The following is a 20,485-nucleotide window of genomic DNA, read 5'->3' on the forward strand; positions in this document are numbered from 1 at the left end:
TGCAAGACTGTCAGGTTCATTCTTCCACCTTGCTAGAGCTTACTGGACTGATCCCATCATTGACATGGACGTTTGACTGCAGGGCAACTCTAGCTTTTGCAATGACTTAAGAGCTCACAAATCTCCACTACAGTTTCAACTACTTTATCTGCTTATGTATATCTGTATATGCATATGCCCCTCAGAGATTCTCTTACTTTTTGCAGGGCCAACAGTGCATTACAAATTATGCTTTTCTTGGGGCTTCCCTGGTGGCGCAGTGGTTAAGAATCTGCCTGACAATGCAGGGGACATGGGTTTGAGCCCTGGTCCGGGAAGATCCCACATGCCATGGAGCAACGAAGCCTGTGTGCCACAACTACTGAGCCTGCGCTCTAGAGCCCACAAGCCACACCTACTGAGCCCGCATGCCACAACTACTAAGGGCCGTGCTCCGCAACAAGAGAAGCCACCGTAAGAAGGCTGCGCACCGCAACAAAGAGTAGCCCCCGCTCACTGCAACTAGAGAAAGCCCGTGCACAGCAACAAAGACCCAGCGCAGCCAAAAATAAATTTTAAAAAAAATTATGCTTTTCTAACTTATCTAAAATTTGTTTTACTGCAGGGAGAGGGCCCTTAAAAATAACTGGTCCCCATTCTAGTAAAGCAAAAATCTTCTAACCTTTATAGATAAGAGTATTTATTGATAATACCTTAGACATGTGACTGGCTAATTGCCACTTGATTTTTTTAATCAAATTGCGATGCCACTGATAAATAAGTTAAACATTTTTCTCATAATATTAAAAAGATTCCTTATTTGGGTGTCCTACAATTTTTTTCTGAATCTTAAATGCTATAATCAAATCATCTGATACATCTAAAAGGGCAAAAGAAAACATTCTTTTTCATAGTTAAACTCCTCGTTAGTACTATAGCTGCGCAAAATGCTGAACACATTCCAAATATAGCTTAATGCATCCTACACACAATTACAAGATTCTGTTCAATGATAAAAAATGCTGGCTTAGAAAATGAAAGTATCATATCTACACTCCCACATATAGCTAAACTGGCTTAATTCTGCAGATGAGAATCTACAACCTGTTTTCCACTGTATGGATCCTGAATAACTTGTCAATAATTTGCTACACTCACTTTCAAAGTGTTACATATAGTATTGATGATTATATAGTGATACTAGAACTTTTAACAGGTTTTAAAAGATACCAAAATTGAATTTTTGATGTCTAATAAACAGTCTAGAAATCTAATTTAAAATGAGAAGATTTATCCATTCAAGTAATCTTTGGAAATACAATATAAAAAGGGGAAAGAAGTATATCCCAAATTTAAACACCATAAAGAATTAATATGATAGGTATAAAGGTGTCTGCAAATTTATAGTATGAACTGAAAATAACAGGCTAATTTTACAAGTTAGCCAGAACATTTATTAAATTAAGCAGAAGCAGCATTAGTTATCTTAATTAAGGAAAAGTTTTCAAAAGGCTTTACATTAACACTGTATTCTTAAGATTTATTATACTTGATATAATTGGCCCAGTTTTATTTTATACTCAACCCATTTATGCCCTCTTTACACTATGATGTATTCTTTATAACATGATAAACATCTACTACAAAACCTCCTGAACTAATAAAGCGTTCCAGAAACTATCAACATGTAGGATTTTTTTCTCCTCTTGTACACACCTAAGATCAGACTCTGAATACTAATATGTACAGTTCTATCATCTGAAATCAGATATCTTAACAAACAGCAAGGCAGATTTGGCAATATTAACCTCAAAACTAAACGTTTTTAAAGTAAACCCATTTTTTTGCCTACTAAAAGCGTATAAATGATTTAACAATTCTCACAAGACCTCACAGAACAGAATGAAGGAAAACCATCCTTGTTGTTTTTATGACTACAGAATTACCAAATGTTAGATCATAAACCCATGATTCTTCAGTAAAGTGAGACATATAATCATGACACATTCATAGTAAATCCTTGATACTGTCTTATTTAAGGAAGCATGGTTTCTTAAATTTCTAATTCTCAGCATGAATATACATGCATATCATGTTATTAGAACTGTTAAAGAAAAAACTGACCTTCTCACACAGTAAGGTTCTTTATTACCATGCACATGGCAACTTTATGACCCCTAAATAAAAGTTTCAAAGTTTAAAAAAAAAGACTGAAATAATAATCATGATAGCAAATTATTGAGCCAATCTTTGAATTAAGTCTACATTATCTAATTTTCCTTCAGAAAACCTCAGCTCTATAGGTAATATTACCACCTCCATTTGATATCTGATGGTCTTAAAGATTATAGGACCTATCCAAGGTTGCATAATCAATGTAGGAAATCTTAGCTCTGTCTGATACCAGGGCCCAAGGACCCAGCTCTTAATCACTGTACTATCCTGCCTTTAACACTACTTGAACAGATATTCAGAAATGTAACCTTGAAACTACTTGGCTGTCCAAATGCTAAAAAAAAACTATACTTAAACCTATAAAAATTACTTTAGAATATTTTAAGATATTTTAAGCACTTGGATTGACTGTAACAGATAAATTTTAAATAATGAGCATGGCAAGGCAGTTCATTTGCCTACAGATAAAGTCTTAGAAACTTAACCAAGTTTCTCCCATAAATATAATTTTTTTAAAAAAATCCATAAGGAAATATAAATTAAATCAATGAGATACCACTACATACCTATTAGAATAGTTAAAATCCAAAACACTGACAATATCAAATGCTGACAAGGATGTGGAACAACAGGAACGTTGTTTCTTTGCTAATGAGAATGCAAAATAATACAGCCATGCTGGAAGACAGTTTGGTGGTTTCTTACAAAGCTAAACATAGTCTAACTATAAGATACAGCAATCACATACCTTGGTATTTACTCAAATGAGCTGAAAATCTATATCCACACAAAAATCTGTGCATGAATGTTTGTAACAATTTAAATCATAATTGCCAAAAAATGGAAGCAACAACACGTCCTTCAATAGGTGAATGGGTAAACAAACTAGGTATATCCACAGAGTAAAATATCATTCAGTGATAAAAAAAAATGAGCAATGAAGCAATGAAGACATGAAGAAACCTTAAATGCATATTACTAAGTGAGAGAAACCAGTATGAAAAGGCAACCTACTGTATGATTCCAATTATATGATATTCTGAAAAAGACAAAACTGAAGACAGTAAAAAGATCATTGGTCGCCAGGGGTTAAGGAGATAAGTGGGGGAAGGATGAACTGGTGGAGCATAGAGGATTTTTAAGGAAGTAAAACTACTGAACCTCTTTTGCATGATACTATAAATGGTGGACGCAGGAAATTATGTATTTGCATAATGCATTATGCATCTTGCACTGGTGTGGTGCATTTGTTACAACTGATGAACCATGACTGATATATTATTAATAATTAAAGTCCATAGTTTACATTAGGATTAGCTCACTGTGTAGTACATTTATAAGTTTTGTATAATGCACAAGAGATGTTATGATAACCTAGCAAGTATCAGACGTATTTTCTGCTCAATTTTTTTGTACACCTAAAGCTGTTCTAAAAAATAAAAATCATTAATTTTTAAAGAAATCTACAGGTATTGAACTACAACAAAAGAATAATAAATTACAAAAATTATTTAACAGAGGAAAATGCAAAGTACAGTTTTGTTTTGTTTGTAGAAAAGAAACAAGTTGGCAAGAAGTCAAACATAGAAATTCCATCACACTTTATAGTTAATTACAGAAGCATTAGAATCAAGTGGTTTAAAAGCAAAGAAACCTGGAAAATTAATTCTTAATTTTCCTACTTGACATGAAATTAATAGTGTAATTTCATTTGTATTTAAATTATAAACCAAAGAGAAAATATCTATTTAGCTTTCAGTGAATTTCAAAATGTGGACTACAACTTATAAAAATTTAATACATAAATTGTAAAAATCTGTTCTGGTAGATTGCAATCTAAAAACATATTATTTGCTAGAAATTATCTTCCTAGGAAAAAAGCATTAATTTCTAAATAGATATTATAGAAAGCATATGACATAAATTCTAAATCATTTCATCTTGAATTATTTACACTGTTTTGATTTTTAAAAAAATATATTCAGAGGTTTAAAAGGCTAAACCACTAAATTAGAAAGAACTTTCAATACCAGGATATATCCATAAAAATCTTGACGCTCCAAAAAAAATCTAGTAGTGTAAGAACATTCTCTTTATAACATTTTCCTCAAAAACAGATCACAAAATGATTTAGAGATCTTGGTTCAGAAACTGCTCTTCAATGACCCAAGATATATACCATCACTTACTCAAGTTTAAAATTTTATGAAGATTTTAAGGATTATTATTTGGGCCTCAAATCATTCTAAAAATCCTATACTTTTAATAAAGGTTCTACTGCCACTGATAATTATTTTAACTAAATAATACTCTTATATTGTAGTTATATAATTAGCAAAAATACCTGTTTACAGCTTTATAATGAAGGAAAAGACTAAAGAAATTATAGCAAATATAGTAAATTTTACGTGCTATCTTTGTAATTTATGACATATTTTCCTTAGAGTATTTTTACTTCTCTTTTGTCCTAGAGTTCCCAAAATTGTAGGGTCATGAGTTATTTTGGACTTTCCAAAGAAGATTGATCTATTCTGAATATAGATGAGTACACTGAATCCCAAGAGGGACTAAATTTTTATTCATAAATATCACCTTACAAGAAAAAACATCAACTAAACTGTAAAGTTACATTAAAATTTATAATAAATGTAAATATGTATGTGTGTATTGTGTATGACTACTGTCTTAAAAAACATAAGAAGAATATTTGGAAGATCAATCTTCACTGGCTTTATTTTAATTAAATAAGAAATATTTTTAAGTAAATGAAAAGGACGAATACAATGAAAGCATATATCCCTATTCCTCATAATCCTTTTTAGTTAGAAATAATTCACATGCATTTAAAACCTGACCCAGTGTTCATCCAGTATAACTGATTGTTGACAAGAATTGATATGTGAGTTTTTATGTAGAAACTTTGCCCAATGCAGCAATATCACAACAACTTTCATATATAACATACAGCAGTCTTAATTACATTAATTAATTATATTCATCGTGCTACACATTACATCCCTAGTACTTATTTATCTTGTAACTGGAAGTTTGCACCTTCTGACTGCCTTCATCCAATTTCCCCTTCCGGGCTCCCCTCTGGCAACCACCTGCTTGTTCTCTGTATCTATAACTTAATTTCTATTTTGTTACGTTTGTTCATTTGTTTTTTAGATTCCACAGTATTTGTCTTTCTCTGTCTGACTTGGTTTATATACTGTTACTATAATATATCACAGCCACAAGCAGGACTATGTACTGAGTGCTATGAATCCTCCTAGCAAATCACCAAACTTGGGGGTGCTTTTGGAGATCCCCAACACAGGAAATAAAATATTTAAAATTCTGAACTACAAAGTAAACTATCTACACCACGATGATAGAAACTTAGAGAATCTTTTTCATTGGAGCACTAGGTGTTAAGATTTAATGAACAGAATTTCTAGTTATTCCATTCATCACTATCAAAAACATATCAAAATGAATGAATAAAATGTAGAGTCAGGGATTTTTATGCATGGAAGGAATTCTTGTGGCCCACGAGGCCAGTAGATTGGTAGATGACAGAAGGGAGACTTTAGAATATGAAAAAATAATACATTAATGTGCTTTATAGGAAAAATTAACAACTGAATGGATTGTACCATCTTCAGAGAAGACTTTATAAGGCATTATAACAACCACTAATTAAATCTCTTATATACCAAAAATTTTTATCTTATTCTCTATCGGGACTTTAAAACACTTCTACGATAAATCATTTATATTATTAAAAAATGGGAAATTACTATATGCATTTGAGAAATTATTCTATAAATAGTATTAGCCAGCATCTACTCAATAAACAAACATGCAAACAAAATTTGTGGTTGTCAAGAAACATACTTCCCTTTAGCTCTCTGACATGTAGCCTCTCTGTCAGACAGGAACACAAATAATGCTGGCTCATTATCTTCCTGCATTCTTTCATAAAGAGATAAAAATACTTTCATTTAAACATACCTTAACTATTTCTTCAATGAAACAAATGTGAGAGACAGGGTCTCTCTTCTTGGCTAATATTTTTTGCAGATGTTGTACCTAAAAAGGGGGAAGAGAGGGAGAATGTACATAACTGAGTATTTTCAAATGAAACAAATATTAAGCATAAGCACTAGAAACAGAAAGGGAAGGGAAAAGACATTTTGCTAGAGCCCTTACATATATTATAATTAGCTAATGTAGGTATTTTGAACTCTCAGAGATTTTAAGAAACCTGCCCAAGGTCACACAATTTAGAATAACCAGGAATTAACCCATAATTAATGTTATTTTCACTCTCTCAAATATTTACCTGGCCACAAACAGTAAAAATATGATCCACAAGTTTCTCCATATTGGTCCAAAGGGAAGCACGAAACGCTGCAGTGTTTCCTGGGGCTGGCATGGTAGATCGTCCAGGTGCCCCTGTTTATGAGCAACAGAAAAACATGAAAAATAAAAATTTCCAAATATAATAAAATGTACTGATATGTTATTATGAAAAGCACACACAGGCTAAAAGATGAGAAGTTCCTTTTTGAAGAAATTATAATTTCTTATAAATGACATAAAAAAGAATCTTAACCTTTTGTGTTTAAGAAAGGAAAATACAATCACACACACACACACACACACACACACACACACACACACACACACCCAGGAAGGATAATACAGAAAAGAGGAATTAATAAGAAAGGTTTCCTAGAAGGGGAGTTGAAGAGGTGGGAGGTAGTATCAGGTAAAAGGAACAGGGATAGAAGCGGTGAGTCTCTGTGGACCATACAAACATCTTATATACTGATGTTTCAAAATAAATTTAAATTTTAAAAGAATGAAAAAAGCAAACTCTAAAACTAAATATAAACAAATACAGAAACACATAAAACTAATGGTACTTCAAATTAATAATACAACCACCACACACAGGAAAATAATTAATTCAAGTAATTTTTAATTACAGCATCCTGACTTTAGTAAGATATATTTTAGGGGCAAAAAGAATCGCAAAGAAATACTGTACTTTACTTAATAGATGTGTTGCTTGATAGTAATATTGAAACTAAGTCTATTTTAGAATGGTGCAAATGAAGGTTCTCACTATAAACAGAACAAAGATACAAATGTGTAATGGAGATTGGAGGTATTTGCCAATTCTATTCACTAAAAGACAGAGAGACGACAACTCCTTAATAGAAATGAGCATGTCTGATATCCAAATTTCAATCTCTATGCACCATTCCCCAATAAAAGAAACCAAAGCTTACTGAAGAAAAAAGTGATTCCATACCTGGAGCGGTAAAAATAGAAGGTGAACCTGGTGCATACTGGGCCAGAGAGCAAAAGAAGCGTTCAAAGTTTGAGGAAAGAAGCATTCCGGAAGTTGAAGGAAATAACAAGATGGTGAATTGTTATTCTAGATAATAAAGATATTACAAGGAAATAAAACTAGAGACCACTACCTCATGAACATAGATGTAAAAAGCCTCAACAAAATATTAGCAAATAAAATCTAAAAATGTATAAAAAGAATTTTACACCATAATCAAATGGGATTTAGCCCAGGTATGTAAGCCTGGTTCAACATTCAAAAACCAGTTTACAAAAAAAAAAACCAGTTTACAGGGCTTCCCTGGTGGTGCAGTAGTTAAGAATCAGCCTGCCAATGCAGGGGACACAGGTTTGAGCCCTGGTCCAGGAAGATCCCACATGTCACAGAGCAACTAAGCATGTGCGCCACAACTACTGAGCCTGCGCTCTAGAGCCCGCGAACCACAACTACTGAGCCCTCATGCCATGACTACTGAAGCCCACGCACCTAGAGCCCGTGCTCCAAAACAAAGAGAAGCCACTGCAGTGAGAAGTCCGCGCACCACAACAAAGAGTAGCCCCTGCTCACCACAACTAGAGAAAAGCCCGCGTGCAGCAACGAAGACCCAACACAGCCAAAAATAAAATTAAATAAATAAATTTTAAAAAAAAACAGTTTACATAATCCATCACATCAACAGACTAAAAAAAGAAAAATCACATTAATACATTTGATCACAGTTGACAGAATTCAACAACCATTAATGGTAAAAACTCTCAATAAACTAAGTATAAAGGGAATTTTCTCAACTTAATAAAGACTATCTATAAGAAGCCTGCAGCTAACATCATATTTAATGATGAGAAATGTTCCCATCAAGATCAGATACAAGGCAAGAATGTCCCCTTTCACCACCACTTTTCAACATTATACTGGAAGTCCTTGCTAATGCAATAAGGCAAGAAAAGGAAAGAAAGCTGTATACTGGGAAGTAAGACATAAAACTGTCTTTGTTTGCAGATGATACGATCATCTGTGTAGAAAATCTGAAAGAACCAACCAAAAAAGTCCTGGAATTAATCAGTGATTATAGCAAGGTTGTAAGATACCAGGTTAATGAACATAAGTCAATTGCTTTCCTATATACCAACAATGAACAAGTGGAACTTGAATTTGATAACAAAATACCATGTATGTTACCCACCAGCCAAATGAAATACTTAGGTATAAATAAATCTAACAAAATAGGTACAAAATCTTTATGAGGAAAGCTACAGAACTCTGATGAACAAAAGCAAAGAGGAACTAAATATATAGAGAAATAGTCCATGTTCATCGATGGAAGAATCAATATTGTCAAGATGTCAGTTCTTCCCAATTAGATCTATAGATTCAATGCAATCCAAATCCAAATTCTAGAAAGTTAGTTTTTGGATATCAACAAACGGATTCTAAAGTTTATATCGAGAGGCAAAAGAACCAGAAGAGCCAACACAATATTGAAGAAAAAGAACAAAGTTGGAAGACTGACTAGCCAACTTCAAGACATTCTATAAAGCTACAGTAATCAAGACAATGTGGTATTAGCAAAAAAGACAAATAGATAAACGGAACAGAATAGTGAGCTCAGAAATACACCCACATAAATATAGTCAAATTATCTTTGAAAAAGGAGCAAAGGCAATAAATTCGGCAAAGGTAGAATCTTCAGCAAATCATGTTGTAATAACTCGATAACCACATGCAAAAAAATGAATCTAGACATAGACCTCACATACTTCACCAAAATTAACTCACAATGGTCACAGACCTAAAAGTAAAATGCAAAACTATAACACTCATAGGAGATAACAAAGGAGAAGACCCAGATGACTTTGGGTATGGCAATGACTTTTTAGATACAATACCAAAGACATGTTCTATGAAAGAAGTAACTGATAAGCTGGACTTCATTAAAATTAAAAACTTCTATTCTGGGAGAGACAAATAATCAAGAGAATTAGAAGACAATCCTTAGACTTGGAAAAAAAGATATTTGCAAAAGACACATCTGAAAAAACTGCTACCCAAAATAAAAATTCTTACAACAGTAAGAAACCCACCCAATTAAAAAATGGGCCAAATACCTTAACAGACACCTCCCTCACCAAAGAAGATGTACAGATGGCAAATAAGCATATGAGAAGGTGATCCATATCATACAGCATCAGGGAAATGCAAATTTAAACAACACTGAGATACCATTACATATCCATTAGGCTGCCAAAATCTGGAACAGTGATAACACCAAATGCTGGTGAGGATAGGGAGCAAGAGAAACCCTCATTCACTGATGGCATGAACACAAAATGGTAAAGCTACTCTGGAAGACAGTTTGGTGGCTTCCTACAATACTAAGCATACTCTTACCATACAATGCAGCAATTGTGCTCTTTGGTATTTACCCCAAGGAGCTGAAAACTTATGTCCACACAAAAACCTGCACAAAGATGTTTACAGCAGCTTTTGTTCATAATTGCCGAAACTTAAAAGCAACCAGGATGTTTCACTAGGTGGATGGATAAACTGTAGTACATCCATACAGTGGAATATTATTCAGTACTAAAAAAAAAAAAGAGCTATCAAGCCATGAAAAGAAATGGAGGAAACTTAAATGCTTATTACTAAGTGAAAGAAGCCAATCTGCAAAGGCTACATGATGTAGAATTCCAACTATATAACATTCTGAAAAAGGTAAAACTATGGAGACAATAAAAAGATCAGTGGTTGACAGGGCTGGGAGTGAGGAGATGAATAAGCAAAGCTTAGAGGATTTTTAGGGCCATGAAAATATTGTTTGATATTATAATGATGGAAATACGTCATTCATTATAAATTCGTCCGAACTCATAGATGTAGAAACCTAAGAGTAACCCTATTGTAAGCTATGGACTTTGGGTGGTTATGACATGTCAATGCAGGTTCACCAACTGTAACAAATATATCACTCTGCTGGGGATGCTGATCATGAGAGAGGCTGTACACGCGTGGGGGTGAGGGTATATGGAAAATCTCTGTACCTTCCTCTTAATTGTGCTGTGAACATAAAAATACTCTAAAAAAATAGTCTTAAAAAATAAAATTTTTAAAAAGGATGAATGAATAAAGTGAAGGTCCCTAAATATACCCCTTCGCTCCTGGTCTCATTTTCCTTGCTCTCTCCCCAGAGCTCATGTTATTTTGAAATTAATGATTATTATTACAAGGCATATATTTATACGTTCATTACATATGTATGTATGTAAAGCAATACATAGCACCGTCTGTCATGTTCTTAGGCTTTAAATACAGTATGATACTGTATCTTTCTGCAACTTGCTTTTTCATGTAAGGGAGCTGAGAATTATCTATACTGATAAAATTTATTAATTTAAATATTGTATAGTAGTTATTTAATAAATAAGCAAGTTTATTCATTTTTCCAATAAAGGAAAGATTGTTTTCAATGTTTAACTATTATGAATAATAGTAATAAAAATTCTTATACATATGTGCCAGAGTTTCTCTAGGGTTTACTCTTAAAAGAGAAATTATAAAAAAAATAAAAAATAAATTAAAAAAAAAAGAGAGAAATTATAAGATCATAAGGTATACCCATTTTTAACCTCAGTGAGCAGTTTGATAAAACTGAATAAAATGCTTGAAACATTTTATTCTCCTACAGTCAGAGTACAAGAGTTTCTGCCCTCATCCAACATTTAGTTCTGTTTTAGATTTAGCTTTTGCCAATCTCATGACTGAGAAATAGTATCTTGCATCATTTGTTTTTCCCTAATAACTAGTTCATATCCTCTAAAAAGAGGCTGAACATCTTTTCATGTTTACTGGATATGTTCTTCTGTGATCTGCCTATTCATATTCATCTATTTTTTTCAATTGGGTAATTTATCTTTTCCTTAGTGAATTATAAACTTTTAGATACATTTTGGGTAACATGTGTTCCCATATAATTATAATAATGCTATTTATTTTGTAAGTTTTGAAACAATCTTACACATATAGAAAATTTTAAAGTATAGTAAAAAATATTTTTCCCTGAATCATTTGGGAATAAGTTACTGACATGAGGCCCCATCACCCCTGAAGGCTTTAATGTGTATTTCCAACAAAAATGACATTCTACTACATAATCTCAATATAACCAACAAGATCAGGCAATTAACATTAATCCTGCCAACGTAACATTTAAAAAAAATAAAAATAGCAATGATTATTCTATTAAAAAATAATGAAGAGTAGGGTTTCTACATTAAATCATGGTATCCACTCCTCAACAGATGATAATAAGGCTTTTAAACTCTTTATTCTTTCAAAAAAAGGGAGCATACATTAGCACTGACAGGATGTGAATAATTGCTTTCATTTTTTTCCTATTCTTGACAACACAAGAGGGAATGAGATTAAACTGCTTCTGGAAATTTAAACATTAGATCAAACTTTTTGAGAATAACTGCTGGGAAAAGCTGAGAGTAAAATCTCCTCTGGCAATTTCTTTTCAGTGCTCTCCTTCTGGGATGGTCTTAATACAGACCTATTCAGAGGCTAGGGCTAACCTTTAAAAATCCCTTTAAGATCTAAAATTCTTTTATCTCTTTTTATCTAGTGCAAATTATTTATGAGGGACATATATTCTGTGTTATTTAAGGTTATGTTTATATAGCAAACATAAAAATAATAATCAATGACTGCAAATATTTTTTAGTATTAGCCCTATATCAAGAACTGTTATTAATTTTACATGTATTACCTATTCTTAAGGACAACTCTGTGGTATTAGAGTATCTTGTTCAATAGAAAAATGAGAGAAAAACTGGAGGCAAGTGGTATAGACAACACTTTGGGGAATTTTTCTATAGTCTGAATAAAATAAGGTGGTAAAACTGAAGAAAGAAATTGAGTCAAGATAGATTTCTTTGACTGTCTTTAAGCAGAAGATACAATAGCACGATTGTATGTGATGGGAAAGAGACATAATGAAGGAAAAACTGATGATATGGTAGAGAGAGGGGATCTGTGAAAGCAACACCTTTGAGTGATGGGATCAAATGCAAAAGCAGAGTACTTGGTCTCTGCTAGGAGCAAGTACAGTCCATCCATATTAACAGGAGAGAAGAAAGATTTTAAGGAGACAAATGCAGAGTTGGTGTTGCTTAGAAAAATGAGAGGTACACAGAACATGTAGTCTTTCATGTCTATGAAGTGTGTTATATATGTGAATGTCATCATCGGGTATCTTTTGGCAGGAAAAGGGCTGGGACTGCTACCTTGAATCTAACTGTTTCTGGTTTTCTTTAGATTTTGCTATAGCTGTAATGTTCCCAAAGCTTTTATCAGCTTCTATCTCCACATTTACCCGTTACTGCTCCTGAGTACGAGAATTATACAAAAGCCCAGAAAGATAAAGTAGAGACTGTATTTCCTTAAAAAATATTTTCTGCCTCAATAAGAAGTACATGTGAGGATAAGGATTTCAGAAAGAAAAATATGTTCCTTTTTTTTTTTCTTGCATCTGTTTCCTCTGAACTAAATGAAGCCATAGTTTACAGATTTTATCTAGAAGTTCTGAATATACCAATTGGCCAGTTCAACTCACTGACGAGACAAAAAAAGTTATAAATAAATTCTAAAACATAATTTCTTCTCTCATTTTCTGTCTACTAAAAAATGAGTTGTTAGATTACTTTGAAACTTGAATGCTTCACATACTATTCAAAGGACTTTTCAGTTATAAATAAATAAAGAAGCTAAAGATAAACCACATCCATACCTCTCACAGCTGACTGGGAAGGCTGAGTCAAAACTTTGATGTCTAATGCACTGTGGATATTTTCTTCTATAGCAGCACAATATCCATCCATGACGCTGGTAATAGTATCCTTCAAAGTTCCAAGATTATGGAAAACCTGAAGAGCTGTTCCGACCTGGGTTGGATTCTTTAACAAGGTGGTGGTGGGGTGAGTTGGGAACAGATATAAATAGGAAAACAGACACAAACAACATAACTCTACAACTTCAAGTGGTACTTGAGCAGTTACTACAATATTTTAAAATTATTACAGACAAGAACAAAGACAATGCATTTGGAACAAATATCATTTTTAGTCATTATTTATTTCCTAAAAGACAAAGTTAAATACCATGTGTATGATTTCCTCCCCTTCCCTTTTCCTCCTCCTTTAAAAGGATAATAACAAAATTAAAAATCTGTTATATTTTTAGGGCTTACTTAAAATTTACCCCCAATCCCTACGATGAGAGCCATGCTGGAACTAACAACAACCCTATATTTGTTTAGAGAATAAATAAATGAATTCTGCAGAGTCAACTGAGGGCTGAGCTATGCAGACTGATACTATTATTCATTATATTTCCTTCCTTCCTTCATTCACTGAAACTACAAATATCTATAGAGTGCTTACTATGGGTCTATCTTGCTTCTATGTGCTGGAAATACAGTAGTAAATAAAACCAACTGAGTCTCTGCCCGCATGGATCTTGTATTTACTGAGAAATGTATAAAAGGTAAATGTAAGAGAATATCAGGTAGTGATAAACGCTATAAAGAAGGAGGCAGGGAATAAGAATAGAGAATGATGTGGATTATTATGGAGGGAAGAGTCAGAGAATGCATCTCAGGGTGGTATTTAAACGGAGACCTACATATAATGAAATCTATGGAGGATATGGGGAAATACAGATCTGGGCAGAGGTATCAGTGAAAGTGCAGAGGTAGAAATGTGCTTGGTAGCTAGTGAAACAGCAATTAGGTCATAATGGTGGCTGGAGAAGAGTGACTGAAGCAGAGAGAGGTAAGCAATGAGGTGGGGAGTAGAAACACCATCTATGAGTAGATTAAGTCCATAGTGATATAAATAGGTTGCTGGATGTGTCACTAAGTAAATGACTGAATTAACAAGGCAGATCTTGTACACCAACATATATGTCCAGGCCCAAATAGCTGAAATTCCTCTTTCATTTATGATTCAGTGTCTATTATTAAAGGCACATAGTTAAAAAGTTAGATTATTTCATTAACATTTTCTTGACTGTTAAGTTTATAAACAACACAAAATGTTATTTCTGAAATCTATTGGTGTTAGTAATAGTACATGCCTCAGATACACACACACACACACACACACACACACACACACACACAGAGGCAGAGCAGAATCAGCTTAAAGACAATATCAGGAAACATGGTTGGTGAATACCGATACCCATTTTAGACTTTTTTAATATTAAACAAGAAAGAGAAGCAAATGGACATTGTTTCATATTAAAATGTTTTAATGAAAAAATTTTAACTTGTATGATTATAATAGAATTTTATTCTAATATATACTGTCAATTCTGTATCAATGTACTAACAAAGAAAAGGGGAGAAAATAAGCTATTTCATACAAAATTATTAACTGAAAATATGTCATATAGCACTTTAGTTGTTGTTAGTTCCATTCCATCCATAGTGATTTTTTTTTCACTTTTTAGTAGATATCAAAAATCAAAATTAGGCAGCTGTAAAGAAATTTCCCCTATCACTATTCAAATGTCTATATAATCTAAGAAAGCATTACCTGAGCAATTTCAAAGAATATCTTCACCTTATAATACTAGAATATAGACACATAGAGTAAAATTGTATTTACTGCCTTTATTATCCTCAAAGGATCTGAAAAGCACAGCTTCTCAACATATAGAGTTTCAGTAACTTACAATAATTCTGTAACTTCAGTAGCTTACAGTGAATGTACACTGGAAGTTATATGTGTATGTTAATTGAAAACATTTAAAGTCATATTTTACTTGAAAGATCTAGCTAAAATGGAGCAGTCTTTGTATGTTTCTACTCCAAAAATTATTGACTACCAAAAACTTTCAAAACAGTAACACGTACAGTGCATTATTAAAGAAGCATCCAATATCAGAATGGCTATCATCAAAAAGACAACAAATAAGTGTTGGCAAGGATATGGAAAAAAGGGAACCCTCATGCACTGTTGGTGTGAATGTAAATTGGTACAGCCACTGTGGAAAACACTATGGAGGTTCCTCAAAAAATTAAAAAGAATACCATACAATCCAGCAATTCCACTTCTGGGTATTTACCCAAAGAGCACAAAAATACTAATTCAAAAAGATATATGTACCCCTATGTTCAATGAAGCATTATTTACAACAGGTAAGATATGGAAGCAACCTAAGTGTCATCAACAGATTAATGGATAAAAAAGATGTGGTATATACAATGGAACATTACTCAACCATAAAAAAGAATGAAATCTTGCCATTTGTGACAACATGGATGGACCTAGAGGGTTTATGCTGAGTGAAATAAGTCAGAGAGAAAAAGACAAATACTGTATGATCTCATGTATATGTGGCATCTAAAAAACAAAACAAATGAACAAGCCAAACAAAAGACAAAATGACTCACAGAGCAAACTGGTGGTTGCCAGAGGGGAGTGGGATTGAGGGGTTGGATGAAATAGGTGAAGGGGATAAAGAGTTACAAAATTCCAGTTACAAAATAAGTAAGTCACAAGGATGCAATGTATAGCATAGGAAATACAGTCTATAATACAGTAATAACTTTGCATGGTGACAGATGGTAACAAGACCTATCGTGATGATCATTTAGTAATGTATCTGATTGTCAAAACATTATGTTGTACACCTGAAACTAACATAATATTACACGTCAACTATACTTCAATAAAAAAGCATCTAACATAATATTTATAATAACTATAATTTAAACTACTTATAAAAATTCTAGATGTAATTTTAAGCTTTCTAATTAACATGACCACTTTTTCTATTAATGCCAGTTATTTATATTCATAGTTTAATATAAACATCATTTTTTAGTTGGGAAACTATAAAAATGAGAATTTAAAATTAAATTCTTTAACATACAGAGGAATGTGCACATTATGTAGGCATAGCTTTATGACATATCACGAAGTGAACATACCTATATAACTACCACCTAGACCACAAAACCAAATATTAGCAGAACCTCTGAATCTTTTGGGGCTTCCCCAACTGCATCTTTCCAAATATTATCACTATCATAATTTCTAACACCATTCTTTAGTTTTACCTGTTTTTGAATTTTACATAAATAGAACCATAAAGTATTATTTTGTGTCTGGCTCCTTTTAGTCAATATCTTATTTGTAAAATTCATCCATGTTGTTGTATGTAGCAGTTGTCGTTTTCACCACTGTGGAGTATTCCAGAGTAGAAATTTACTTTAGTTTATGTATCCATCCTTCTGTTAACGTACATTTGCATTATTTCCATTCTTTAGGTATTTTAAATAATGCCTCCATGAACATTCTAGCGCACAGCTTTTAGTGAACGTATGTATATGCATTTCTGTTGGCTAAGAGTAGAATTGCTGGATCATATGGTATTTGTATGCTAAGTATTTGTAGATACGGCCAATTTTCCAAAGTGATTGTACCAACTTATACCCTGACCAGAAATATGTGCTCCCCAATCCTGCCAAAATTTAGAATTATCATCCTCTTTAATTTTATCTGTACTTTTGAGTGAGCACTATTGTTTTAATTTACATTTCCATGATGGCTAAGGAGTTATCCCTTCTTGCCTGTTAATTACCCATTTGGATATATTCTTTTGTGAAGTGCATATTCATCTCTCTTGTCTACTTTTCTCTTTTTTTTTTTGTCCTTTACATATTTGTACAAGTTGTTCATATATTCTAGGTGTAATCACTTTGATGACTGTATATACTGCAAATATGTTCTCCCACTCTTAAGAAGTCCTTTAAGGCAGAGAAGTTCCTAATTTGAATGCAGGCCATTTTATTGACCTTATTCTCCATGGTTAGCACTTTCAGTATCCTGTTTGAAAAACCTTCCCATCCCACATTCATGAAGATGTCTTTCAATCATGAAAATATATTTCTTTCATGAAGTTATCCTCCAGAACCTCTATCGGTTTACCCTTCACATTTAGATATACAATCCACCTGGAATTAGTTTCTGCATAATGTGAGACAAGAGCCAAGATTAGTGTTTTTCTGTATGAATATCCGATTGACCCAGCACAATTTATTTGAGAAAACAAAGAAGCAAATGATAATCTTTCTCTCCTCAATCTCAAGGGCTACCTCTGCAATAAGTCAAGTTTCCATTTATGTGTTTTTGTTTCTGGACCATCAATTCTGTGCCATTTCTCTGTCCTTACACTAATTCATCTGTGTAAATTATTGTAGCTTTAAAGTAAGTTTTGATAGTCCTCTGCCTCTGTTTTTATCAATTTGTTATAGGCTACTCTTGGTTCATGGTACATCCATATAAATTTTATAACAGGCTTGACAATTTCCATTTAAAAAAAAAGGCCTGTGGAACTATGGGTTTGCACTAAGTCTACAGATAAAATTAGAAAAAATGGAAGTCTTTGTAATATTGAGCTCTCCAATCCATGAATATATTATCTCTCTTCATTTATTCAGGTCCCCTTTAATTCCTCTTAATATTATTATAGTTTCTGTAAAGGGATTTTACATATCTTTGATTTTTATTATTCCTACACATTTGATGTTTTTTGATATTATAAATAGTAATTTAAAATTTTTCTGTTTATCTGTTGCTATTATATTAAAAACACCATTGGTTTTTCTAAATGGAATTTTACCAAGCTTTCAAAACTCAGTCATTAATTAGTTTATTTGTAGATTGTTTTGGATTTGCTATACATAAGATCATGTTACCTCTGAATAATCTTTATTTTTTTCCTTTCTAGTCCTTCTACATTTTATTGCTTTTTCTTATAACCCTGGTTAGGAGAGTCAGTAATCTGCTGAGTAAAAGTGATAAAAGTGGATTAATGAAGTTCTATTCTTGGTCTAAGAGTATTTTTACACAGATTGATGCTGAACTTTATTAAATGTTTTCTCTCTTTTTATGTGTTGAGATCATCAATTTTTTTCCTTTACTGAAGAAATTACATTACACTTCTAAACTAAAGCCATCTTGGTCATGATAAATTACCCTTTTTAGATATCCCTGACTTACATTTGCTAATAGTTTGTTTAGTATTTTTGCATCAATTTTCAAGAAAGATAGCTATTAAATTTTCTTCCTCATGATATCCTTATCTTGATTTCAACTTTATACTGGCTTTATAAAATAATCATGTAAGCGTTGCCTCTTTTTCAATTCTGATACAGAGTTCATGTAACATTAGTTTATTTAAATGCATGTGTAGTCAGTTCAGTTGAGATGAGGTCATACTGGATTATGGTGAGCTCTAAATCCAATGACTGATGTCCTTATGAGAGAATAACATACACAGAGACACACACAGTGAAAAAGGTCTCTTGACAAGAGACAGAGAATGGAGTGACACAGTTAACAAGCCATGGAACTTCAAGCACTGATTGGAGCCAAAAGAAGCTAGGAAAAGACAAGGAATGATTCTTCCTTAGAGCCCTCAGAAGGAGACTGACCCTGCCAACACCTTAATTTGGATTTCTAACCTCCAGAACTATGAGAGAATAAATTTCTGTTGTTTAAAGTTACCTGGTTTGTGGTAATTTGATATAGCAGCCCTAGGAAATCAATACAGAGGGTTAAGAGCAACAGGGAAAAAATACATATGCTTGCAACCCAAATGTCCATTGAATGGATGAAGAAAATATGTATTCATATAATGAAATATTACTCAGCCTTAAAAAGGAAAGAAATCCTGTCACATGCTACAACATGGATGAACTTTGAGCATATTATGCTACGTGAAATAAACCAGTCACACAAAAAATTACTGTGTGATTACATTTTATGAAGATAATATTATTTATATATTATTTATATGAAGACAAATTCACAGACAGAAAGTAGAACAGTGGTTGCCAGGGGCTGAGGGACAGACAGGAATAGGAGTTGTTGTTCAATGGACACAGAGTTTCAGTCCAGCGAGATGAAGAGACTTCTGGAGACTGGATGAGCATTAACGTGAATGTACTTAACACTAATGAACCCTGATGGTGGTAAATTTCATGTTATGTGTATTTTATCACAATTTAAAAAACCCATATGCTTGGATTTCATCTTCTTTGATAGGTTTAGGAATGAGGCCAAGGAATCTGGATAATTGTGATAAACCTAATTTTTCTACTGTAGTCATCCAGTAAGGCCCTATTATGAACCAGGCATTATTTTAGGGGCTTTATACACGTGAGGTCTAATCCTCCCCAACAAAACATTCAAAATAGTTGTACTGTTCTCTACTGAAAGACAAAGAAACTGAGGAATAGAGAAGTTAGCCAAAGTTCCAAGACAACAAAGAATAAATGGCAGAGCAAGGATTCAAACATTAAAATGTTTGCTTTTAAAGTTCATGCTTTTTCCAAATAACAATGGTTATTTGCAAATAACCGTTAGTACCAATTAAAGTCTGATTTTCTTTAAGCAGTAAAATAAAGTTTAAAAGTAAGTAAGAATGACCAATAAATGCTATCTTTTTACTTTGCTAATAAGTAAGGACATTTTTTAAAACTTCACTATCTACTATCATCACTTCATAAAAGAAAGGTTATTTAAATAACAAGAAAAATAGGGGGGAAGTTCTCAGAGTAAGTCACTACCTTGTTTTTATTCTGAATTTTAATGAGAACTAATAAAACCTCAGCATGATTGCTACCAACCTACAGGTCAGTGTCGGGAAACCTGTACTTATGTTACCTTTCTGTACAAATAAACAGGTTAGCCAATCTTGCTTGCATACAATATCCTCAAGTTTAAAATCTCCCTGAAAACTGCCCACGAAGAAATTCCTTCTTTCCTAGTACCCTGGGGCACTGTGTTCTCTGGGAAGTTTAATGGTTTTAATTCAGGGGCAAACAGTTCATCAACTCCTTGCCTCACCTGGCTCCCCACTCTCTGCTGCAAATCCCAACTTTAGCAGAGTTTAAATCAGTAAAATCAT

At 33.0% G+C, this 20,485-nt stretch overlaps 1 protein-coding gene across 1 annotated transcript in view; it reads right to left on the minus strand.

Moving 5' to 3' along the window:
• The window catches only part of COG5 (component of oligomeric golgi complex 5), a 281,556-nt gene that overhangs the window by 110,913 nt on the left and 150,158 nt on the right, over window positions 1-20,485 (minus strand). The window contains exons 8-10 of the mRNA XM_036862985.1: window positions 13,290-13,455; window positions 6,485-6,597; window positions 6,154-6,231 (exon numbers count right to left, since the gene is read on the minus strand). Of these exons, the coding sequence (XP_036718880.1) occupies window positions 6,154-6,231; window positions 6,485-6,597; window positions 13,290-13,455 (357 nt within the window). The remainder of the gene's footprint in view (window positions 1-6,153; window positions 6,232-6,484; window positions 6,598-13,289; window positions 13,456-20,485) is intronic.

Source organism: Balaenoptera musculus, chromosome 9 (genome assembly GCF_009873245.2).
Source record: "Balaenoptera musculus isolate JJ_BM4_2016_0621 chromosome 9, mBalMus1.pri.v3, whole genome shotgun sequence".
NCBI classification, from domain to species: Eukaryota; Metazoa; Chordata; class Mammalia; order Artiodactyla; family Balaenopteridae; genus Balaenoptera; species Balaenoptera musculus.